The sequence below is a fragment of the Rhinichthys klamathensis genome, unplaced genomic scaffold, assembly GCF_029890125.1.
Source record: "Rhinichthys klamathensis goyatoka isolate OS25496 unplaced genomic scaffold, OSU_Roscu_1.1 h1tg000406l_1, whole genome shotgun sequence".
NCBI lineage: Eukaryota > Metazoa > Chordata > Actinopteri > Cypriniformes > Leuciscidae > Rhinichthys > Rhinichthys klamathensis.
This window is the reverse complement of record NW_026606907.1, coordinates 228462-254199: the sequence shown is the minus strand read 5'-3', so window position 1 is coordinate 254199 and position 25738 is coordinate 228462. Positions and strand designations below refer to the sequence as shown.

Genomic DNA, 25738 nt, shown 5'->3' with positions numbered 1-25738 from the left:
AGTCTTGACTCATTTGATTATTCCATCAATGCAAGCCTATGGGAAATTTATGATTTTTAATTTTTAGGAAAACCCCAAGTCAGACCAGTTAGAAAAGATAAAGCACACTAAGTCAGAACAGTCTGATCTGGGTTTGGAGGTTCTAGCTTGAAAGCTCTAGGAGTTACAGAATTTTAGTTGCAAAGGAAGTTTAAATAGAATTTCAGTAAGTTGGCTTTCTCAAGCAAAGTTAATAAAGTTGGTTGCAATGGTTTCATACACACTTTAAAAATAATAATTTAGCCAGTGTCGTTTGTGTAGTGTGTTATTGAGTGAACACTTGGAAACAAAAACAGTAAAAGTAATTTAATAAAAAAAGGGAAATAAGCATCAGTGTAAAAGTTTAATGCTGAAAAAACAATATAACTATATAAAAGAAATAAAAGCATACATGATACAATTAATATCCTTGCAGCTGAGGGAAAAGGACAGAAATAGAGACCAGCATATCATACAAAAGGTTTTTGAAAATTCAGTGCTTTTCAAAAAAAAAAAAAAAAAAAAAGTACATTTACAGTATAATGAATGCTTTAGATCAATCTTTAATGCCAAAGAAGTTGTAAAAACATAACTGTTACATTTCATAAAATATACTGGGCAAAACATTTTGGGACAAACATCTTGAGCTGCATTACAGCTTCTTCCCCACAGAGCAATCCGAACAAATATTGAATGTCTTTTCAATTGGGAGCTTCTTTTACGGGAGAAAAAAAAGCCACGTTCCTGCCTAGACTGCTCCCATGACAAGAAAACACTTCAGCATCTTTCCTTTATGTTGACAGGTGAACAGTGCTATTTTTCCAGTTCCAACTTTAAACATTCAAATCACCAGACCATAAAGCAAAGTATAAAAATTCTCATATTTTGCATTTTTAAACCATCTCTTGCAGAGAGAGAAATGAACCAAAAAAAACAAACAAAAAGAGTCTTAATCGTCTCCTCCTCCATACATGTCTGCCAGCTTCTTGAAGCGCGGGCCCCAGTCATTGATGAAGTCGTAGTCTTGGTCTCCTCCTGAGCTGGAGGAGTTGAGGGAGCTGATCGAACCTGCGTCTGAGCCGCCGCCTTCGTAGTCGAACACCAGGAGAGAGTCGTACGGCGGCGCGGTGGGGTCGTTATCCGCAGCATTCAGATTCTACCGGACAAAGAATAGTCGTTAGCCCTTTTCACACAGCAATCCCGGTAAATTACCGTAAAAATAGCCAGAACGATTTTACCGGCAAGTTAAAAACCGTGTGAACAGGGGTGCAGTTCACACGTGCAACAGCGTTCTGGCTTTTTACTGGTAACAGACCATTCACACAGTGTTGTTAGCCCCTTTCAAAGCAATCCCGCTAAATTACCGTATAATAGTACGACTTTATAATGAATGACTTTAACAGTAAATTAAAATAATGTGCCGTTCACATGCAACAGCGTTCTGGCTTTTTACCGGTAACGGACCAACCACACTAGGGCTGCATGATTAATCGCAATTTCCATGTAATCGCACTTGAATCGATTTGGCTTATCACGATTTTGAAAATCGTAAAGGCTGCGCAGCTTGTCAGTGAAGCACGGCTCTGTAAACGCTGCTCACTCTGAAAGCACTGCGAGTTTGAGTCGCTTATAACGCGCATTTGAAAAGGCAACACGCGTCAAACAGCTTTCCAAACATAAGCATTTATGAACCTCTTGTCCAACAAAGACAACATTTAACATGTTTTTACTCCAAACTTCATAACAAGAGTTGAGCTCCTTCTGTGAGATGTGCTTTTTACACAGAATAAGGCAGTCGTGTGTTTATTAGTCATGTTTAATCAGTTTCAATCTTCTGTTTATTCAGATACTGCGATAGGGATTTCCTGGAATGATGCGCGTTATCGTACTTCTATGGAGTGTGTGTGTGACTCGTGTTCAGAGGGATTTGGTGTGTGAGTGTGTGAGTGACGCCCTCTGGTGTTCAGATGGAGAAGCATTTACTACCGATCAGCCGCTGCACTGACAAGCTGTGCATAAAATAAATCGCAGCCTTGGTCAAATCAAATGCAATTTTATTTGGATTAATTGTGCAGCCCTAATTCACACATCAGTTCCAAAATGCCGGTAAACTCTAGTAACAAGGCATAAACCTCCGGTTAATGACAAAGGCGGCTTTAGAGAGCCTAAGTCCCTCCCCGTCCACCATGGGACCTTATTTTGGAAAAATATTGTATGGTAGTCAATGGCGAGAGACAACAAATATTTTGATCTCGTTTGAATTGTGCCCTGAATTACACACATGATGTTTGTCAATTTAAAAGGTACATTTTAAAGTCAAGAAAGTCGCACAGTTTGATGTAAAACTGTTGAGGTATAAGACTGTGAAAATACGGAATTACAAAGACTACAAACCCAAAAGGCGCACATTTTCTCTCAATGAATGAAGCTAACTTTACTGAAGCTAACGTCTGTCATTGTTTCTATAGTCTTACGTTATAATCGTAACGTTACGCCGTCATGCCTGAGACTGCACACACACGAGCAGCGGATCTTGCTCGTTGTTTCGCTTCCCGGGAGATGTAGTTCATTTAGTTTTATGTGAAAATCGCTCAATGTTACTCTTCTGTTATGACAAACTGCGACTTTCAGAATTATCTTTTAAATTGACAAACATCATGTGTAATTCAGGGCACAGTTCAGACGGAATAAAAAGATAAGTTGTCTCTCGCCATTGACTACCATACATCTTTTTTTCCGAAATAAGGTCCCATGAGCCGGAAGCGGAGGGGAGGGGCTTAGGCTCTCTATACATTTTAATCATACATGACAGTATCGCTAACTGTTCCTCCAAGGTGTTGACAAATCTCTTCATACGCCCGGACGAGGAGAAACGCTTTAGTTTCGGAATCACTCCAATTTGAAGACATTTGTAAAGAGTGCAGAGTAAACACGCAATTTTATGAATGACCCAGAGCCGTTTCTTCACACACAGTAAGAGTTGCAGTCTGACACATTTTTCCGCACTCTTTTGATTGACCGAATATAATCGGCACTGATCATCTGCGTTTTTTAAACAATCGGCCGATGGCGAAAATATTAGCTTTAATTGGCCGATACCGATTATTGGCCGATACATCAGTGCATCTCTAATACTTCGACCTTGCTTTAAAAGGAAATCTCTTAATTGAGGTTTAACAAAATCACCAACATGACATCATGACTTTGCGTAAACATACACGGCACTTTCAATTCAAGTGGCGTTTTATCTATACGCATTTTGAGATATCCGCGTGTATGTCCACGCCGAAATCTTTTGCGTGTATGTCTACGCCATTAAATGTCCGAGTGATTCCCCGTGTATGTGTACGCCGTTAAATGTCCGAGCGAAACGAAGCAAAATCTATATCTACATCTGTGGAGCGATATTTCTTTTCCTAGGATGGTAGGAGAAGACTCATAAATGGTATTAACCCCAGTGACGGGTAGGTTTAGGGACGGGGTTGGGGTAGGTCATATATTATATATACATAATACAGTAATATAACGTTAAGTCAAAGGCGTTGATAAACACGCTGAAAAGCGATTATGCGTGTTGATAGCACGCCAAAAATGGAAATACGAATTGGCGTGTCATACATACGCCATTTCATGAGATCAGTCTGAAATCACTTACATCATCAATGAATGTGCCAATCTCATCAGGGTTGGAGGGTCGGGGTCTAAACTGAGGTGCCGTCATGTAAGTGGGCGCCACGTCGTTTCTGAACACTTCAGGTCTGTTGTCCAAGCCTCGATGCAGCACGCTCAAATCAAAGTCCTGCGTAGAAAGTGTGTTTGATATTAAAGTACAGCAAACAGCAAAACCATTTACTACATGGCAGCAGACAGTTGGTCAGTATGCAATTACATTCACAGCACATTAACATCAGCCAGAGATCAGATCAGCTCAGCTACAGATCCGGCCCACATCTGGGCTGTGTGGAAACCATGCGTACCAGATGTGGGCCGACACCATGTTGCTGTCTGGGGCGTAACTGCAACCGCAGGTATGCATCAAGCATTCACACTAATACTGTTCATGCTGACTTCTGGGTTACTACATTTCCTTTTTATAATGCTCATTCATTAGACAAGAGTCAATGCGAGTGGAGCTCTGCAAACTACAGCTGCACGATTAATCGTTAAGATCACGATATCTATTCAAACACCCACATGATCTTATTCTTAAAATGGCAATGATTCGCTAGGCCTATTAAACTATTGTAAAGATCATTTATGTATAGGTATCAAACAACTTCACAAAGTCTTTTCAACCACACAGTAGCCTTATTTAATGCAATAATTCAGATTAAATCACAGAAGTACTGGGATAAATGTTTATAGCTCGTATATAAACACTGATGCCTACGGTAGCGTTTTCACTGTACCTTTTGAAAGTAACTTGATGCTTCAAATTAATATTCTATCAATTACATTGTTACACCAGTAGGTGGAGTGAAGTGACTTAAATGTAATGGAATCATTCAAAATTGCAGATTCATCCAGTAATTAATCAAGTGAAGTCTTTATGAGAGTCATTGATTTTTTTTTTTTTTATCTGGTTGAATGAATGATTCAAATTAAATAAAACTGAGCAATTAACGTAGTCAGAACCTCAAATTGATGCAAGCAATCTAAAGCTATGCATTCACTAAAATCAGACTCAAGGCAAACTCAGACTACATGACTTTTGGCTGGATTTCACAGTTACAAATAAACTTCCAAGCTCTGCAGCAAAACCCTGGATCACAGCCAATTTGGAGCTCGTTACGGTCAACAATGCTAGTTAAGTGATCGTGATCTGAGCCAGGCTTAAGCAGTCACAGACACTTATCACCACATGATCTTGTATTGTGTGTGATGCAAATGGCAAGACGGCCATTGGGTCAGGTTTTAGCAAAGAAAGTTTTATAAAACACTTAACCTCACATTTCAGCCTTTAAACATTTTCTTAAGAGAGACGAGTCACAATTAGGCAATCTCCTGGTATAACTAAAGTTCCAAACATGAGCTTGGGAGGACCCAATCGTTCAGTCCTGTCAATCACCACAAGCTTACACCAATGAGCCAAAAACTTTTGACCAGTCACAGGCAAAGCAAAGATCATTGATCATATCTTAACAAGTCCACATATTAAGGTCTGAACAAATTAGATGGTAAGCAAAGAGTAAGTTCTCAATCATGATGCAGAAAAAAATGGGCAACAAATAAAGAAACTTTGACAAGGGCCAAATGGGTCAAGAGTATCTCTAAAACGGCAAGGCTTGTGGGTTGCTCCCAGTCAGCAGTGGTGAGGATTTACCAGTGGTCCGAGGAGGGACAAACCACAAACCGGCAAAACAGGGTCTTGGGCGCTCCAAGGCTCATCAATGGACAAGGGCAACGAATGGTCTGAACCAACAGAAAGTCTACTGTGGTACAAGTCAAAAAAATGTATTATGTGAGGAATGTCTCATGGCATCAAACTCTGCTGGGAAACACTGGGTCCGGCCATTCATGTGGCGAAAATTTGATATGGCAACAACCTAAACATTGTTGCAGACCAGGTACAGCCCTTCCTGACAGCGTTCCCTGGTAGAAGTGGCCTCCAACAGACTAATGTACCCTGCCACACTGTTCAGGAATGGTTGGAGAAACATGAGTTCAAGGTGTTGCCCTGGCCTCCAAATTCCCCAGATATCAATCCAATTGAGTCCCCTATTGCATCATGTGGAGGCCATGTACGGGTGCGCTGTTGATCTGGGGAAGTGATGGCAATGGGATCCACGGTGGCAACAAGCCAATAGAGAGCGAGATGCTCTGAGCAATGTTCTGCTGGAAAACACATTTGGCACGAGCCACCTACCTAAACAACATTACTACAGACCAGATACAGCCCTTTCTGACACTGTTCCCTGGTGGAAAAGGCCTCCTTCGGCAGGATGATGTCTCATTCTTCCACATTGTTCAGGAATGGTTTGAGAAACATGAGTTCAAGGTGTTGCCCTGTCCTCCAAATTCCCCAGATATCAATCCAATTGAGCATCTGTGGGATGAGCAGGACCAACAAGTTTAATCCACGGTGGCTCTACCTCACAACCTACAAGATCGGAAGGATCGGCTGCTAATGTCTTAGTGCCAGATACTAGAGTCCATGCCTTGGCAGGTCGGTGTGGTTTTGGCAGCACGAGAAAGAACAGCATATTAGACCGGTGGTCAAAGTTTTGGCTCATCGGTGTATACAAGCAGTCATTATGCCGCTCCAGAGGAAATTCAAGCATTCCTCCACCTCCACATCTCTCCCTCCATTTCCCCCATTTTTTCTCTACTAAGAACCTTTGATTGTGTTCAGAGCTCAAGTCGAGCCTCAAACAAAGTTCATTTGCCATTAAGATTGGAAGGGCAGGTGAACACGTGATAATTTGAAACGTGCAGTGCTCTCATTTACAATGAAATCGTTGCCTTTTGAAGTTTAAAAAGCAATTACATTAAGCTATTTCACGATTCCTTTTTCAGTTTCCAAATTTAAGATCTCCTGAAAGAAAGACATTTCTTGTACCACTTATATATCATGGTACAAGTTGTTATGGCCTTAAATTCGATGAATAGACTGTCTTTACACAAGGATCAGAGTCCCTGCGGGTCCTTAATGTTTTAGTGCGAGCACCACAGCGATTCAGGTAGTGAATCACTGGACCTTGAATTAGGCCCCATAAGTGCTTTCTGAGGGCACCCCGTTAATTTAGAGGTTCACAAATGCTTATACTGCAAAAGATGGTAATTAAAAAGACATGTTGATTGTGCAAAAGCCAGGTAACAGCAAGTTTGACTGTCAATTTCCAGTTACCAATGAACCAATTACCAATAAACTCAGCCATAAAAACTGATAAACCACCTTAAAGTATTTTAAAATAAAACCAACCTGATCATCTTCTCCACCGCCTTCCTCATCATAATAGTAGATGTTGTCCCTTATATCATCTTCAGGAAGGAGGGGTTCTTTTTTGGTACTACTTTTCCTCCTCATGAACAAGAGCAGAAGAAGAGCGAGCACTGTGGTGGTATAAGAAGCACAACTTACTTAACACAGCAAACCTAAAGGATTCAGCAGTAATAATGAACTAGGAATGATTGAATAGGGACTCTAAAGAGGTCAAGGACAATTAGATTGCTATTGATCTTATAGGAGTTCAATTTAAAGAGTGAATATGTTTGGAAAAACTTGCTAGCAATGAGACTCCTTTTCTGCAGTATAATGTACAGTTTCTCCCATACGTGGACTTCTCTGTGGTGGCTCGCCACAATATCAACACTGACCTCCACAAATAGATTCCAGTGCTTCCCATTCATTAACTAGACTGTGGCGGCCAGAAAATATATTTTAACTTCTCAAAATAACATCTTTAAGGTTGTGTTTTGCGCCATTGTGACTTGAACCTGAACCTTATCACGTTTTTTGGTTTGACGGCAGACTTTTTTTTCTTTGTTCAATCTGCACACTGAATTGGGTTGGAGCTCTTGATTTTGAAGTCTCAAAGTGATAGATTGCTGAATTTATCTTTGAACATCTACAACGTTCTATCCTGTGGGAAACACTGAACTTTCTGTATCAGGGTTCCAGACTGCGACCAAATTGGTCGCACATGCAACCATTTTTTGAGAATGTGCGAGTTAAAATGTTATGTGGTCGCATATGTGCGAGTGGACGCTTGAGCAACAGAACGCCGTTGTATCAGCTGCTGCAGGCCGTAACTTATGTTCAAAATGAACGAGTAGGCTACATCATGAATCCATTTTCCAAACCGTGTTTTTGACTTATAAACACATATTATAGGCGTACCGTAGTGATTCAGAATATTTTATCCCGGGGTCGTCTCGGCTGCGGAGTAGCCCAGTGCCTGCGTGACTCGCCATAGACATTAACGGAGAGAAGATCCGTCTACAATGTTCTTCCGCAAGACACGTGCCGTTTATTTATTGACGAACGTAGACGTCACGCGCATTGCACACTGATGGTGAAACGCGCCAATTACGAATTCACGAATTAAGGCATATAAAAATGGTCTCACGAAACACAGAGCCCCTTCCTACGTCTTTTCAGCGGTTATATTTTCCTCTGTCGTGCGATTACTCTCATGATCGCTCGACAGAGGAAAAGGAAATTATTATAAAATGCAGAAGGTAAGGAGTGTGAGATTTCTGCTTTTTGTTACAACTATAAACTTTGATAACGAAAAATCTGTATCAGTTTATTATAATACTCTAATCTTTTAAAATGTAATGCATATATTTGAATGTTTAATGATTTTTAAAAGATAGAATGATGATAATAGACAGATAGATAGAATATGATTCAAATGTAAATAGATTGTATATAATTCAAATTTAAAATGCTTAAAATTACAGATTAAAATTACTGTCCAAAATCCATGAAAATCCTGAAATTTGGCAATGATAATTAATATATTACAGGTATTTCTGCTGCAACCCAGAAAGCCTTTGCTAGCCTTGGTCCATTAAACCACTATTCATCAGCATGCATTGATTAATCCCATGGCATGTAGCAAAAAAAAAAAAAAAAAGGTGCGACCAAATCATATGCTGGTGCGACCAACTGAGAAAGTTGGTAGCACCAGTGCAACCAGTGGAAAAGTTAGTCTGGAGCCCTGTGTATGCATACAAAATTTGGAAGACCATCTACAAGCACACACACAAATGCATGGGAGAAATTACATACACAGCAGAAGCAAGATTCCTCCCAGGATTCCCAGAACTCCAGATAGTGGCATTCCTGCGACCCGTATGTCAGCACATTGCACGTCTTCTCCTTCGCAGTTACACACAGTTGCTTGAATGGTGCTTTCCTGATCCAACCCAGCTTGATCAATAACTTTCAGGACAACATTGTAGTCACCCTGCTCCAATGCAGACTTTGGTGTCAGAAAGACACCCGTTGCTAAAATGGGCACATTATAATAGTTAGACATGTATAGCAAAACAGCCAGATATTTCATTGTGTAGTGTATGAAAGAATGATTAATTTCTCTTTAAAACATTAGTAATTGCTCACATGTGCCATTCATCGAGGTGGACCAATTTTTACTGGTTTCTCCGTGGGTCTCAACTCTAAAAGGACCAGCGAAAGAAGGTCCATCTTTGTCCGATATAGAGAGAAGCACTGGGGCTGAACCACGATTGCACATTCGTATATTCCTTTCATTGATGACAGGAGCGTTGTCATTTACATCCTCCAATTCAATAACCAGGGTTCCTGTGCCAGTTGCTGGAGCGTCACCTGCACACAAGCACAGACATCAGAAAAAGGCCAGCAAGAATTATCCTCTTAAAAAGAAAACACAAATTACCATCATTATCCAACGCCAAAATGATAGCTCTGTATTTGCCATCTTTGACTGAGGGAGATTCTCTATCCATGAGGCTCTTGACTTTAATAACTCCAGTGTCTGGAGCAACACTCAGCCAGCCGGCAGGATCACTGCCAATCTTATACCTGGAAGGAACCAAACAGGTTAAAACTAGAAATGTTCAGCAAGAACAACTTAAATCTGGCCTGGAAGTTTAAAAACATTTGAAGTTCGAAGGATATGCAGGCATGCTATGATTTGAATTCTGTGTATGAAGATTTCACATTGGAAGGGATTTAGGCCTTAATAGGTAGACAGTTGCTAAGGTGGTTTTTAGATTTGTCTGTGGACATTGCTCTAGAGATTCAGATCTTTTAGCAAACCAGAGGATCTCAACCTTTTCGAACATAAACCCCCCAAGCCTCCCCATCATGAGGCACTTTTACACTTTTCAGTATTGGACAGCGCAAGCCTTATGTCAGCCTCCACATGGAGCCGATTTCTGTGGGATACTTGGTAAAACTCAACAGTTTAACTCTGGGGGAGTTGTAAACTGAGCCTATTTCCAAAAAAAGTGGAGTATCCCTTTAAACCGTTTTTAATCCATTCAGCCGATCTCCGGTTCTAGCGGTACCACTTTTAGCATAGCTTAGCATACATCATTGAAGTGGACAAGACCATTAGCATTTCAAAAAAAAAATGTCAACACAACGGAACTATTTTCAGGCGCTGCGTCATATTATGCCTGCTGCACTCATGGTACGGCAGTAAAGTTTCTTGATTATTACGCAGGAATGAGAGTATAGTTCCTAGCCATATCAGCCTAGAAAATCGCAACATTAGATTTTCCGTCGGTCTTAGTGCACGATGTAACTACAGAAGAGTCAAGTTTTAAATAGGAAAAATATCAAAACTCTTTGGTCATTTTTTTTTTAGAAATGCTAATGGTCTTGTCCACTTCAATGATGTATGCTAAGCTATGCTAAAAGTGGTACCGCCAGAACCAGAGACCGGCTGAATGGATTAAAAAAAAGGTAAAACTCAACAGTTTAACTCTGTTAACTCTAACTCTAAAATGAGCCTATTTCCAAAAAAAGTGGAGTATCCCTTTAAGACAGTAAATTTTGAAAACCCAGCCTCGCAGAGAAGTTGATGTGAATAGTAGTAGTAATAGTAATTTAACTGAGGATATTAAGAGAGAGCATCCAGAGAGCATTGGCTATTGAGGTGTTGCAATCTAGTTGCAATCTTTAAATTGACTAATTTCTCCATGTCAACTGAAATGCCTTTTCCTGGGCAACTGAAGGGATCTCTGACCCAAGCAAATCAACTGAAATATGGCCGAGTTGTTTCAGTCCTTCAACATGTTGAGCGGCTGTGTTAATCAAAGGAAAGATACATTTATCCCTGACTCTTGCATATAATCAGCGAAGTTGGGAAACATGCAACATTTTTATTAATCAGCCGATCACGACAAAGATCCAATTTGCCAACGAATGCACTGACTTTGGACAGTGGGCTGCAATGGGCTCTATGCACGGCGGTATTTCCGGTGAAGGTCTAAGGATGCTGGATTACTTCCGCCGATCGTAGAGTCCAATGCTATACCGAGAAATTATATTGGTTTTTATACTCTATTGCTATACTAAAGAAACGTTAGTCACAAAAACAGACAAAACAGACACCCCTCATTTTGTTTATGCTTCTTTGTTTATTATATTAAATAAACATAACTATATATAAAATTACATCTAAACGTATTAAAGTTTCGTTTCAAAGACGAGAGGACGGTACATTTTGAAGACTCTGCCATAATCCCGTTTTCCTCCGCTTTAAATCTCCCCAACCGGAAACGCAAGAGCATCCTTGCGTCAAACGCGGAAGTTATGCGTGCATATAGCCCATTCGTAGAAGCGATGTAAAACCTGACCTCTGGAGAGCCAGCTGGGTTTTTTTATGCAGAGCAGTGTTTTTTTTATGTATTCATCAGCTTGAAGCACAATAAAATACACACAGTAATGTCTGTTTTTTCTTAAAAACTATTTTCACCCCCCTTGAGAACCATTGCTCTAGAGAAAGCAGTCAGAATTTTAAAATTGAATAAAACTTTAGTGGTTTGATTGTCTTTGAGGGGATAAAATGAATTGCAACATTTCTTACGTTATCTTCTGTGCTTTTGCAGTGTCTGGATCAGTGGCTTTATAAGTAACCAATTCACTATCAACTGGTGCATTTTCAGGTTTGAAGATAACCTTCTCCTTTGGATTAAACTCCGGAGGCTCATTCACATCTTCTACATTCACCGTGACTGTGGCAGTGGAAGTGGCCAAAGAACCGACAAATGGATCATCGTTCTCAACAATCACAGACAGAATGAATTGCTTGTTCTTCTCAAAGTCCAGGGGCTGAATGGAAAAGAAAGTGTCTTTTACTAAAGGAACATGATCACAACCAATTGCCTGTACAAACACAAGCAACACACAGTACCTTTACAGTGGTGATGATGCCCTCTAGCTGGCTGGGTCCAGTACTGACACTGAAAAACCCACTCTTGTCACCGTCAATAATCTTATATTTGGTTGACCAGGCAGGAGATCCCTCTTCATCTCCATCAGTAACTGTAAGTCTGGCCACTTCAGCCTCTACTTTATTCTCTGGGACAGATACAGTGTGCTAAAACAAAGAGATGAATGGTGTAAATAAGTATTAATAAAGTATTAAAATGCTTATAACAGCCTGAATTTATTTATATATATTACCGAGGTTTGCACAAACTGAGGTGCGTTATCATTGCTGTCAGTCACAGTAATAACAGCTGTGCCGGTGGATCCATAACCTCTTCCTTCCAGGTCAGTCGCCGTAATTAACACAGTATATCTGGACCATTTCTGAAAGAGAAGATGTTTTCAGGTGAGTTTGTTTACATGAAATCATTCTTCGCCACTGCGAGATCCATTCATCATTTCTCACCTCTTTGTCCAAGCCTAAAGCATTCACACGAATTCCTCCGGTAACAGGGTTGATTATAAACAGGTCTGGTTTTGGCAATTCTGGATCTTGCTTGACGATTGCGTAACTGACAACACCATTGTAAGTGTCTGGATCATCTGCATCAGTGGCTGTGACTGTCATAAACTCATGACCTTCAGTGAGAGAAGAATAAAGACTGATTCGGTGGTAAAACTGAAGAGGCATTTGAAAAATATAAAACTGCTAAAAACCATTTCATTGAGAAACGGCATCATACACCTACCTATAAGAGAAGCTTCAGCAACATTTCCATTGAATGGATTTTGTGTAAAAACAGGCTTATTATCATTTTGGTCCATCACATTTACAATAATTTCCATTGGAGTTTCCTTGATATCCGCACCAACTGCAACAGCATAAGCCATAAGCTAAAGACGAGAAGAAATACAGGCATGTTTTAGTGGATATACGAATGCTCTCTGCAAAACACGCAAAGTCATTTCATAGAGCCTTTTTATCTGATTAACCTATGACAGCTTTCAAACAATTAAGAATGAGCAAAAAATCTAACATTAATACACCAAGAACCATCTGCTGATTTTAAAAGTTAGACCTAAAATCATCTTACTCTGTATGAAGCTTTTATTTCTCTGTCGAGTGGTCGAGTCACAAACAGATTCCCTGTTAATCTTTCTATAGTGAAAGTCCCCTTAGGATCCAGATCCGCTCCTTCACCTGTGATACTGTAGTGCATCTGAATTTCCTTAGAATAGTCCGACTTTATCTAAATACAGAAATCAATAAGAGAACAAAGTCAACACCAGACAAACCTCTCTCGATCATCTAATTTTGAACTTTCCCTTCATGACTTTCTCTCACCTGGTGCATTTTCTCTGGGAAAGGACCTCTGCTATTCTCACCTATATTAAATGGAGGAATAACCCAACCTCTCTTTGCTCTCTTCAGACCCGTTGAAGGCTTTGGAAACATCAGAACCAGATCATCAGAGGGAGATTCCATCTGAAATTTAGTAAATGACAATGAGTGACATTGTTTCTTGGCTCGCTGTACACTGTATATTTCAGGGCTCCAGACTGTGACTAAACGGTCGCATTTTGCAACCTTTTTCCCACCGGTGCGACCGGTACCACCACCATGTTGCCCAAATGATAACAGCTGCCGTTTCTGTTGCATATGAGAAACAAACGAAACCAGAAAGAAACCGGCGATCAAATCAGACCAATAATAGACAAAAGCGCAGAACAGGTTTACTCATGGGCCGATCTCGATCATGTGACACCGTTAGTACACAGCGCTGGGAGACCAAGTGAGTAAGTGCTTGAACTTGCCACAGTATTAACAAAGTATTAAAGGAGAACTCCGGCGCAAAATGAACCTTTGGTCTAATTACACATTGTTACCTAGTCAACCGTTATCTGAGATTTGTTTTCATGATTATCGAATGTAAATAGTTTTATCTCTAAAAACAGTTTAGCCTGTAAAGCTAGTATAACGCTAGTATATTGGGCATAGATCAATGACAAATAAAAATCGCTTGTTAATACCACTAACAAGGCTGAAAATAGCCCCACACTAACACGGTAGCATAATGAGGCTCCCTACCTTCAAACCGAAGCATTGAGAACTTTGTCAGTGTCCAGACAGTTTAATAAGAAGATATTTTAAACATAGTCAACTTCGCGTATACAGGCAGAAGCCATTTTTGAAATACAGCCTTTACCAGTCGATCTACGAACGCCGATCCAAGCCTGCTGTTCGCGCTCACCTTATCACAACTTATAGCTCGTTCACATCTCACCAGCGCACTTGGATCGGCGTTCGTAGATCGACTGGTAAAGGCTGTTTTTCAAAGATGGCTTCTGCCTGTATGTTTAAAATATCTTCTTATTAAACTGTCTGTACACTTACAAAGTTCTCAATGCTTCGGTTTGAAGGTAGGGACCCTCATTATGCTACCGTGTTAGTGTGGGGCTATTTTCAGCCTTGTTAGTGGTATTAACAAGCGATTTTTATTTGTCATTACACTATGCCCAATATACTAGCGTTATACTAGCTTTACAGGCTAAACTGTTTTTAGAGATAAAACTATTTACATTCGATAATCATGAAAACAAATCTCAGATAACGGTTGACTAGGTAACAATGTGTAATTAGACCAAAGGTTCATTTTGCGCCGGAGTTCTCCTTTAATAATGTCCAATTTCAGCAGAGAATTGTGTTTCATAAACCATATCAGATCAAAAGGTGCTGACATGGAAACCAGGAGAAACATTGTGCCATGAATGAACAAGTTATAGATGGCTTTTCAATCCACGAATCACCATGGATTCACCATTGTAGTAACGCTAACTGTAGCCATGGTATTGTGGCAGAAATATTAAAATATTTTTGCAATATTCATTTCAGGGTTCCTACAACTGTTTGCGAGTGAAATTCAAACACTTTAAGGACTTTTAAAGTGCTTCACAACTTTTTTCCAGCACTTCAAAGCTCAAATGTTATTTTTAATGAGATAACCAAAAACATTTGTGCATCCTTTGACATTTGTTCCCATGTGTAACACTTAGTTACAAAGTTTCAAGATGTAGGAAAACTAACACTGTGGCAAATTTACACATTTTGCTTTTGAATTTATATTTAGACATTATGAAATAGCTACCATAACATATCAAATATAGAAATGTTTTTTTTTGTACTGTAGTCTCTAAAAAAGGGGTTCATAAACTGCATTTAAAAAAAAAAAAAGTCCACATAAGGTTATCAAGATTTTTACATTAAAAACAACAACCCATAATTTAGAAGCAATACGTCATTTTCCATCCTGTTTTTGACCCTCTCGTTTGAATACTGATTTGATGGGAGTGTCACTTTAAGACTTGATGTAAGCACACATGATTATTGGTTAACAGTTTAGACTTTTAACACGAATATTAACACGTAACACGTATTAATACATATTACATTTGAAAACTCCAGACGTTGAAATCTTGGTACATAGTTGAAACATTTGCCACCAATGGGAAAGATTTATGTGCATTAGTGTTGTCACGATACTAGAATTACTAACTTTGATACGATACCTTGAAAAATATCGATATTCGATACCATTTTCGATACCACGGAGAAAAAGCTGCCACAATGTTAAGGGGGTATTTTTTTAATTTAAAGCTAAATATAACAAGTCTAGAACATGACAATGAGGTATATTTTACACGAACAAAAATGTCCTGAGTTCTATTTGTTTATATTTTTTAATTGGACCAGAGCTAACATGATGTATTTTTATTACCTACTGTTATCAAAGATTAAAATATAGGCCTACTGTAACAAAAAAGCACTTAACAGTATCAAATTGGAGGATAGAGAGTCAGTAATGTATAATAATAAGATTAAACATTCAATTTTCAGTTAAAGGCATGTCATTATTGAATTCAGAGATAGCTGTTTAGTTTAATTAATATCTGTGTAATCATATTGATAATCGCTAATGAAGGAAAATTGCAGAATTAAATAATAATTTTTGAATAAAGTTAAATAGGCACCAGTTAATTTACATTTGACCACAGTTACAATATTTACTTGTCTAAGATTCCTCAGTCAGATTATGTTAACTTGAATTAAAACGAGACAACACAGACTCTTATCAACAACAATACTAGGCCATCTTGGTTAATGTTTCAGAAAAGTTCAAATGAGAAGAGTTAGTGTTTCCTTGATGACTTTTTTTAGCAGTGGGGGCAGGTCTGTCCAAACAACAAACACCCCTGATGCTGAGCATATGCTGCTAAATAGTAGCCTACCCCTGGAGCCTGTTCCTTAAGTCTGTTTTCACCTATACAATAATTAAAAAAAATGAGTGATGTGAGGGATTATTGATAGTCAAACAATCTGTTGGGTGCCTGCAGCCCGCTCGCGTGTCCGTGCTATTCTCCAGACATGCCCGCTCGCGGTGTGTAGCTCGTGTCCGCGCTATTCTCCGACATGCCCGCTCGCGGTGTGTAGCTTGTGTCCACGCTATTCTCCGACTCCGACATGCTCGCGGTGTGTTTTTTACGCGTGTCCGCGCTATTCTCCGGACATGCCCGCTCGCGGTGTGTAGCTTGTGTCCACGCTATTCTCCGGACATGCCCGCTCGCGGTGTGTAGCTTGTGTCCACGCTATTCTCCGGACATGCCCGCTCACGGTGTGTAGCGCGTGTCCACGCTATTCTCCGGACATGCCCGCTCGCGGTGTGTAGCACGTGTCCACGCTATTCTCCGGACATGCCCGCTCGCGGTGTGTAGCACGTGTCCACGCTATTCTCCGGACATGCCCGCTCGCGGTGTGTAGCGCGTGTCCACGCTATTCTCCGGACATGCCCGCTCGCGGTGTGTAGCACGTGTCCACGCTATTCTCCGGACATGCCCGCTCGCGGTGTGTAGCACGTGTCCACGCTATTCTCCGGACATGCCCGCTCGCGGTGTGTAGCACGTGTCCACGCTATTCTCCGGACATGCCCGCTCGCGGTGTGTAGCACGTGTCCACGCTATTCTCCGGACATGCCCGCTCGCGGTGTGTAGTGCGTGTCCACGCTATTCTCCGGACATGCCCGCTCGCGGTGTGTAGCACGTGTCCACGCTATTCTCCGGACATGCCCGCTCGTGGTTGTGTAGCACGTGTCCACGCTATTCTCCGGACATGCCCGCTCGCGGTGTGTAGCGCGTGTCCACGCTATTCTCCGGACATGCCCGCTCGCGGTGTGTAGCACGTGTCCACGCTATTCTCCGGACATGCCCGCTCGCGGTGTGTAGCACGTGTCCACGCTATTCTCCGGACATGCCCGCTCGTGGTTGTGTAGCACGTGTCCACGCTATTCTCCGGACATGCCCGCTCGCGGTGTGTAGCGCGTGTCCACGCTATTCTCCGGACATGCCCGCTCGCGGTGTGTAGCACGTGTCCACGCTATTCTCCGGACATGCCCGCTCGCGGTGTGTAGCACGTGTCCACGCTATTCTCCGGACATGCCCGCTCGCGGTGTGTAGCACGTGTCCACGCTTTTCTCCGGACATGCCCGCTCGCGGTGTGTAGCACGTGTCCACGCTATTCTCCGGACATGCCCGCTCGCGGTGTGTAGCACGTGTCCACGCTATTCTCCGGACATGCCCGCTCGCGGTGTGTAGCACGTGTCCACGCTATTCTCCGACTCCGACATGCTCGCGGTGTGTTTTTTACGCGTGTCCGCGCTATTCTCCGGACATGCCCGCTCGCGGTGTGTAGCTCGTGTCCGCGCTATTCTCCGACATGCCCACTCGGGTCCGCACTATTCTCCGACATGCTCGCGGTGTGTTTTTTACGCGTGTCCGCGCTATTCTCCGGACATGCCCGCTCGCGGTGTGTAGCTCGTGTCCGCGCTATTCTCCGACTCCGACATGCTCGCGGTGTGTTTTTTACGCGTGTCCGCGCTATTCTCCGACATGCCCGCTCGCGGTGTGTAGCTCGTGTCCGCGCTATTCTCCGACATGCCCACTCGGGTCCGCACTATTCTCCGACATGCTCGCGGTGTGTTTTTTACGCGTGTCCGCGCTATTCTCCGGACATGCCCGCTCGCGGTGTGTAGCTCGTGTCCGCGCTATTCTCCGACTCCGACATGCTCGCGGTGTGTTTTTTACGCGTGTCCGCGCTATTCTCCGACATGCCCGCTCGCGGGCATGTCAGAGCGTTAAAATTAAGCGAACAAATGAACAGTGTTGTACTACTGACGCAATCTGACTGGAACTTTGTTAAAAAATAAAGTTCATCCACGGTTTCTTAGGGTGCACTAGAGCTCGTTGTCCCCCTCGGTGCGGTTCGTTTGGGCCGGTGTGAATGCAGCGATCACACTCGGGTGCGCACCAAAAGCGGACCAAACAAGCGTCGGTACGCTTTCAAACGGAGCGGTTCGTTTGTGGTGAGAGCGTGATCCGACCTCGAACAGACCCGACTGCCAAAGAACTGCGCATTTTTGGACTAAACCAGCTGCCGTAGTCAAACAAAACTATTATTTAGATTGTCAATAGTGCTCTTTAAGCCACGACTGACTCCCGCGTTCTGCACTCACTGAAACGCCTCATCAACCCTGCAGTTGTCCGCACTGCACAGTGAGTCTCATTTATATCGCGTCTAGACTGTTGTTTATGAGGGGATTTGTGAAAGGATAAAGCTTGTGCGGATTCTGAACATACATTGAGCGAATTCTCCGCATGTCAGCCGGATTTTCCCGCACATTAATTCTGACCAATCGAAGTGCAGTTGTGGAAATATGTTCAAGACACTTCTGGCCAACGAGTGATGTGGATGTGGTCACGTGACTGCATTTTGGGTCGTTTCATCAACTGATTCGGACCAGAGCAATCGGTGTGGTGCGAAAAGGAACCAAAACGCCTGAAAAATGCTACAAAGAATAATTTTTCGCCCTTGGTCCGGACCAAATGAACCGAACTACAGATGTGAAAGCACTCTTTAATGTTAGGTTCACAAGGATGGCAACGGTTTTGACGTAATAATGTGACAAAATCCAAAACAAGTCATTGTTTGGTTACAATAAAAGCTGTTTTTGGACTAATGAGGAAGTGTACTTCTGAACCTTACAGGATATATTTTAGTACAATGAAATCTAATGTCAAAAGATTAAGAAAAACTTGATCTCTCGATTCATGACCCCTTTAAACTGCTGAATTACACAAAGCAAGTAAAGCGCGCGCCTATAAATCACAGAAGCCGTTTTCCCGGTTTATTATTATTATTTTTAACCTTTTTGCATGTTACTGTTGTTAATTAAAAGTTTCATTTTATCTTCATCTCAGTGCTTAACTATCAAATGTGCATTTCCAAGAAATAAACAAGCAATATTATTAACTGCACTTAATGCAAAACTGGTAATTTTGTGATTAGGCTAAATTACCTTTAAGATTAAGAATATAGAACAGTGTTAAAGTTTAGGCAATCTTTTAGGTTTGGAAAATCATGAATTTAATACAGGCCTCCAATAATAATTTGTAAAAAATACAGAATTTGTTAGTTGAATATGCCCAGTGTGATAGTGTGATAGTAAAGTAGCACAAACACTGAAGTGTCCAATAGAGGTCAGGCTTGTACTGTACTCTTGTAGGAACTTGTTTGTACCTGTGGAGAGGAGATGTTCATGACCGTGTTCATGTGATGGTCCTCATGATGATGATGGACACGCTCAACTCTGACAGAGACCGTGTGCTTCTTTCCACTGGAGTCCCAAGCGTCCACAGAAAACACCTTGTGGCCTTCATGAAGAGTCACTTGTCTCTTCAGTGTTACGGTCCCATCCGTGTTCACGTCAAACCGCTTGTCAACGGACTGGAAGAGCGTTCTTGTTCTTCCATCACAATTACTGAAAGGTACTGAGAGAGGGAAAGGAGCATAAACTTAAGACAGAAAAAACTCAAGCTATGACTTCAATGTGATTTTATATTAAAAAAATTTTTTAAAAGAACTTTTCTTTAGGAAAGTAATATAGTATCAATTGATATGCTGATATGATACATACACCAGTCATATTTCCACATAAGCTTCAATCGTTTCACAAAACTTTCATTTCATCATTCAAAAACTACTTGTTGCCACATGTTTTACCACCCACAGGATTAAGTGATTCACTGTAATAACAGCCAGTCGGCCACTTTATAATACATTTCTGGTCTCATGAAAGAGTTTGAGAGCCTCATGAACGGGACCAAAAAAAAAGGGTAATACTTTACTTAAGCCCTTATGAATAAAGGCCCCGCACACTGAGTCCGAAATTTTCTTATGCGTTTTTTCGTATGATTCAGTGGCTCTGAATTGTCAAAACACAATTTGAACTGCTTTCTACGGATGTGAAAAACTAGGGGTGCACGATTCAGAAAATGTCACGATTCGATACCGATTTTTTGTCTCAAGATGCGATTCAAAAACGATTCTCGATTCAAAAAACGATTCGCAGTATATGAATGTAGTTTACTTTTTCCATGTGATTGATTGCAGTAGACAATTTAAAAGAAAAAAAAAAACAACAAATTAAATGTAGTTTGATATTACTTTATATGACTTCATACAAAAATAAAAACTTTTGCAACTAAAAAGTGCAAAGTGCCAAGCTTTGGCCAGCTTTCAAATACATTTAATTCAAGTTTAAAATAAAACTTAAATAAAAAGCTTTTACATTTAGCTTTAAAGTGCTGTAGTCAGATCAAACAAACAATTATGCTAAATGTGGTTTAAGGACTACTTCAGCTACCAGGCTGACTGTTGAAATGTGAACTCGACTGGGCACATTGAACTTCCTAAAAATATACTAATGTCATAGAACCCTTGCGAAATAATTTTAAATAGATTTTAAAAAAGCCACCGCTACTGGTAACATCTATGGTTAGATTGATTTGTTTAGATCTAGTGAAGTCGTTCATAGGCGTAATTTGCGGGTATCTCCAGTTAACTAGCAGAGCATTCATTTAGTTCGCTATTAAATAAGAGATCTGTTGTTTTTGAAATCAAGCTGAGCGCTGACAGCGCTCGTGTCCGCTGCTATGTGTCATGGATACAGTGTTCTCTGTGGCTCGCGCAGTCTTCACTCGGACGCGCGCTTCATATCGCCGTTGTGGTTCCGGTGAAATCTCAAAATAAAATGCACACAAACGTGATGAACATATTCGGCTTTGATGAGAGAGAGAAAAAACTATACGAGTGCGGTTTAGAACCCGTAACCTCTGACACGCTTGGCAAAAGATCTACAGACCATTAAGAACTCAAACATAATCTGCGGATCGATGCATTTATTCACGGGTTGAGCAGAGAGGCTGCACAGTTTGACCAGCGGGCGGCAAGAACTTGCAATGTAACTATTTATCAGACCGGCCCTCGCAGCCTCGAAACACTACCGAACCACCGGTAAAAGTCCCGACTCACCCGATTGCCACTCCGCCCGTGCACGCCATAAAAAATAAAGAATCGATTTTTGGAATTCTATGAATCGGTAAAGATTGAATCGCGATTCAAATGTGAATCGATTTTTTTGCACACCCCTATGAAAAACGCCAAAAAATGTAACCCGATCTGATTTGTTTAATGACAGACAGTTTCAGAGTCAGTGTGCAAGCGTGATTGACAACGTGCGGAAATTTCGGACGCGAATTTTGGACTCAGTGTGCAAGGGCCTTAATGCATTATAAAGGTATTTATACATTACGTACATCACATCTTTTCATAAATAATTGTAACCAATGTTAAAATGCATTACAAGATTTGCAGATCTGAAATTGGTTGTTTGTCATGCATTTCTTTCTAAAGGCGTGTTCAATGTAGTATAATGTATTATAACCGTGGCTACAATTATTCATGAGAACATGGGTGCATTATAGGGTGCATTACAAGGCAGAATTACTGCATTAAAAATGCTTTTATAATGCATTACACATAAGGGCGTTAAGTAAAGTGTTACCAAGAAAAGTTCTGAAAACAATTTTAAAAAAAAAGAAATGCAATTTGCAATATTCACGTTCGATGTTTGTTTGGATGTGGTAGAGCTTACATGCATGCTTTAGTTTATGCCATACAACTTCAGAATGATGCTTACTGTCTATTCTTTTCCCAAAACTACAGCATAATTCATTTAAACAACCACTATCCAGTTATACAGAGGTTTTGCAATGGCTAACAGTGCATCCATTAGAGGTCGGAAGTGGTGAAACCAATCAGCTCTTAGACATAAGCCACCATTAGTGGGACAATAAAAGGAAACTCCTTTCAAGATGTACAGAGGTAAACTTAGATCTATTGCAATATGAAACCAAAGACTGGATAATGTCCAATAATTTTTATCCAATTAATAAAATTCGTTCATATGAAAGAATAAATCAGAATAATGCTGCATTAACTCACAAAATTGCTCTAGAAATATACTTAATAAACAATGCTTGTGAGATAATGCCATGGCATAAAATCGAAACTAAAGTTATACTTCTCATGGAAAGTACCTGATTCAATGCATTAAATAGGAATGTTTACACTTAATAAACATTGTGGCTAATAAAGCACTGGGTATGACAAAACCAAATATAACAGGGTTTATGTATTTCAATGATTGAAAAGAAAAAAAGAAAGTGATAGGCTAAATTTTAAATGATTTGTTGACCCAGATCTCCCAGTTTCACTCCCACAGAAACTCAGGATGAGATCATCTGAATTTCACAACACCTGCAGGTTTACTGAAGCATGAGATTTCACATACAGACTTGAACTAAACACCTCACATATGAGAGAACTAAAATGTGATTTAATTCAACATTTGTGGTGTTCAACCTTAAGTTGCAGAGGAAAAACAACAGTTTAACCTTCACCAATAAATACGCTCTTTGTCACACCAGGAAACAAAAACAAGGTAATAACTTGCCAATATCTTAAAGTTGTTAAAGTCTCTAGATCTAATAAAAGGCTATGGTAAAGAATCGAAATAGTTGAATTAATTAAGTGCTGTAAAACAAGGTGCGACTAAGTTACACCGACTTTTGACGAAACTCGAGGCACAATTAAACTTGAGGTGAGACCAGATTTAATGTTAGCATAAACCACACGTAGCATTTCTGAATTAGCGTACTTCGCGTTATATTTGAATATTTAATAACATTTTGAAAACGTTTCAGTGTTGTAAAGAGATTTGTATTGACCAACCTCTTCCTAGTCTTTTCCCCCTGTGAAGGTGATTTCTGTGCACTTTAAAAACGACTGTTTCCGACTCAAACCCAGGTGTACATGTCGACTCCTCCGTATATCCACACGAAAATACCTAGTTACAAAAATAAAGTCAACAAAAAATAAAACATTTTGTAATAAACCGAAGCCGTTAGTCCAAAAGCGCGCGGCCGTTTAGGTCCACAACTCGACGCCAGAGAAGAAAACTTACCTGAAAGAGAAAAATTATAACTCCTAATCGCACAATCCCCACACACGCCATTCGACACGCCAAAATCCACACAAACTCCTTCAGCTTTTTAATCTCTCGCAGTGTATAAGTGAAGAGCTGCTGTTTTTCCCGACCTCTCAACAGGAGCACATTGAGGAAATGGTTTTCAGCAGGTATTTCTGCTCTGACGTCAGCAGCCAGGTGACCTCGCCCATCCGGTAATTACCATGTCCAAATATGGTATTCAAGGCAAACACACAGGTAAAAATACAAAAAGAGTTCGAAAATCCCCGGATTAGTGTACTTCGTGTGAAATATCGAAACGCTGCGCTTCTATCAGCCTGCATACCACCCCACACAATTAACTCTTTAAAAGACTATTTGTTCAACTGCTAACTCATGTTTCTGCTGAAAACCTCCTTTCATGGCTTTATAGTGAAAAATCCCCTCAGACACATCCTCTGTCTGCTGATGATGAAACTGATAGCGATGATGAATACTGGTGGGTTGAAAGAACTAGTTTACTGAAACTATAGCCCACATTAATCAAAATACTATGTTTCTGTAACAAATACATGAAAATATGGAAAGAGAAATTGTTTATAGACCATGCCTACAAAATGAAAACTTAAATAAACCAATGTAGCCTATGTCAGTGCAGTCTGCTCATACAGTTTACAAACAGTGCATTATTTCCCAATGAATCCCATTGGTCATGTGAAGAAATAGCAAAAATAGCTTAGATTTCAGTAAATCATATTGCACATCTTCCATGTTAGCTGACTTATTCGATTGGTATTTCTTGTGACCCTGATGATTTTTTCAAGATTAGTAATACAATGGTTATGACTTTCCAAAAGTCATCAGGCCTCTTCCCACACAATGCCTCAATAATAACCTCTCTAACGTGGTCTATAATGCTTGCTTTGTATTATATCACTGAGCCTATAATGTATTTATTAATTTAACGAATTACCCAGATCCATAACTAATTTCGGGTGCCTCTTGTTTGCTTTCTGCTCAGCTTGGGATGCCTCAGGCTATCAAAGATCGCTTTTATTTTCTCCATTAGTGTTGAGTTTGATCATGAGTTTCCAATGTGATCATGAAACCATACGTATTTTGTTTCCAACAGAGCGTGGTAAAAATGAGCCTATAGCCGTTTATCTTTGTGAACTTCTTTTCTTTTTGTAAACAACGAGATATATTGACTCCTCCATTATGATTTTAATTATCTCTCCAGGAAAAAATATAAATATATATATATATATATATATATATATATCTGTTGTTTTTGTCAGTGTAGATCATTAGCTAATAAATTAATGTAGTTAAAATATATTACGGATATTTTTCCATGTATCCAAATTTAAGTCAAGTGACCGTTATTTTTTTAGTGCTTCAATAGAAATGTTTTCAAAGCAGCTTTGCAATAATAAACAAGAAAATAGCTGAATTAATTATGCAAATGTTATAAAATATGAGACTGTAATTCTGCTGTAAAGCAGCAAAACAATAGTGTCATTATTCTTCAGTTGTTGGGAGTTCTGTTCAATAATGTAAAGCTCATTCTTTATGAAACAAGTTCAGCTGTACTGAAACCTACGTAAGCTTGTTTCTGCTACTACAAAAATAAAATTAAAATAAAAAGGTAACTGCAACTTTTTTATCTCACAATTCTGACTTTTCTTTTAATAAACGTATTATAAGTTATAAAGTGACAGGAGTAAGAGATATAAACTCATACTTCTGACTTTTTTCTCAGAATTGCAAGATATAAACCTGCAGTTGTGAGTTATAAGATCGAAATTGTGTGATGTAAACTTGCAATTTTGAGAAAAAAGTCAGCGCACATTTCTGACATTTTAACACAATTGTGTGTTTATATCTCACAATTCTGACTTTATAAGTTTATATCTCGCAATTGCGTGGAAAAAAAAGTCAGAATTGTGAGATAATGTGCCAATACGGAAAACTAACCACTCCCTCTGCTATACGACTGCTAAACGAACAACATAGGAGTGTGTGTGTGTGCTGGTTGGGTCATGTGTAAATGTGTGTATACAGGGGGATGTATGACTGCTGCAGTCCTTATTTATTGTTTATTTTTTTTTAGCATTTTATTATTTTTTACCATTATATTATATACATTGTGTGCTAATGTACTTTTTAACTTTAACCCTAAATGGATGGGTTGGCTGTAAAACTGAATTGCCCCCTTGGGGACTAATAAAGTAATCTGAATCTGAATCTGAATCTGGATCTGGATCTGGATCTGAATCTGAATCTGAATCTGAATCTGAATCTGAAACATCGCAGTAACCCTTATTCCGTGTAAACAAGCTTCTAGAAAACATTAATGTCATTATTCAGCTCGAGTCAGTTCAATGTTAATTCAGTTCAGTTCAACAACTGGATCAGGATATTAAAGGTGGGG

General features: G+C 40.2%; 1 protein-coding gene across 2 annotated transcripts; it reads right to left on the bottom strand.

Moving 5' to 3' along the window:
* Positions 1-843: 843 nt before the first annotated feature.
* On the bottom strand, positions 844-23466 carry LOC130070431 (B-cadherin-like). 2 transcript variants are annotated; one of them, XM_056234820.1, is made up of 16 exons: positions 23302-23466; positions 23070-23184; positions 19515-19765; positions 13233-13373; positions 12982-13137; positions 12637-12781; positions 12354-12526; positions 12143-12271; positions 11871-12056; positions 11544-11788; positions 9384-9529; positions 9089-9313; positions 8756-8974; positions 6941-7071; positions 3674-3817; positions 844-1174 (listed from the first exon to the last, which is right to left on the bottom strand). In XM_056234820.1, exons 1-16 carry the CDS (start codon positions 23350-23352, stop codon positions 968-970), a joined length of 2664 nt encoding a protein of 887 aa, XP_056090795.1. In that variant the 5' UTR covers positions 23353-23466; the 3' UTR covers positions 844-967. The 2 variants fall into 2 exon arrangements, with proteins under 2 accessions (XP_056090795.1, XP_056090796.1); XM_056234821.1 differs by having other exon boundaries at positions 13233-13331.
* Between the last annotated feature and the right edge of the window lie 2272 nt (positions 23467-25738).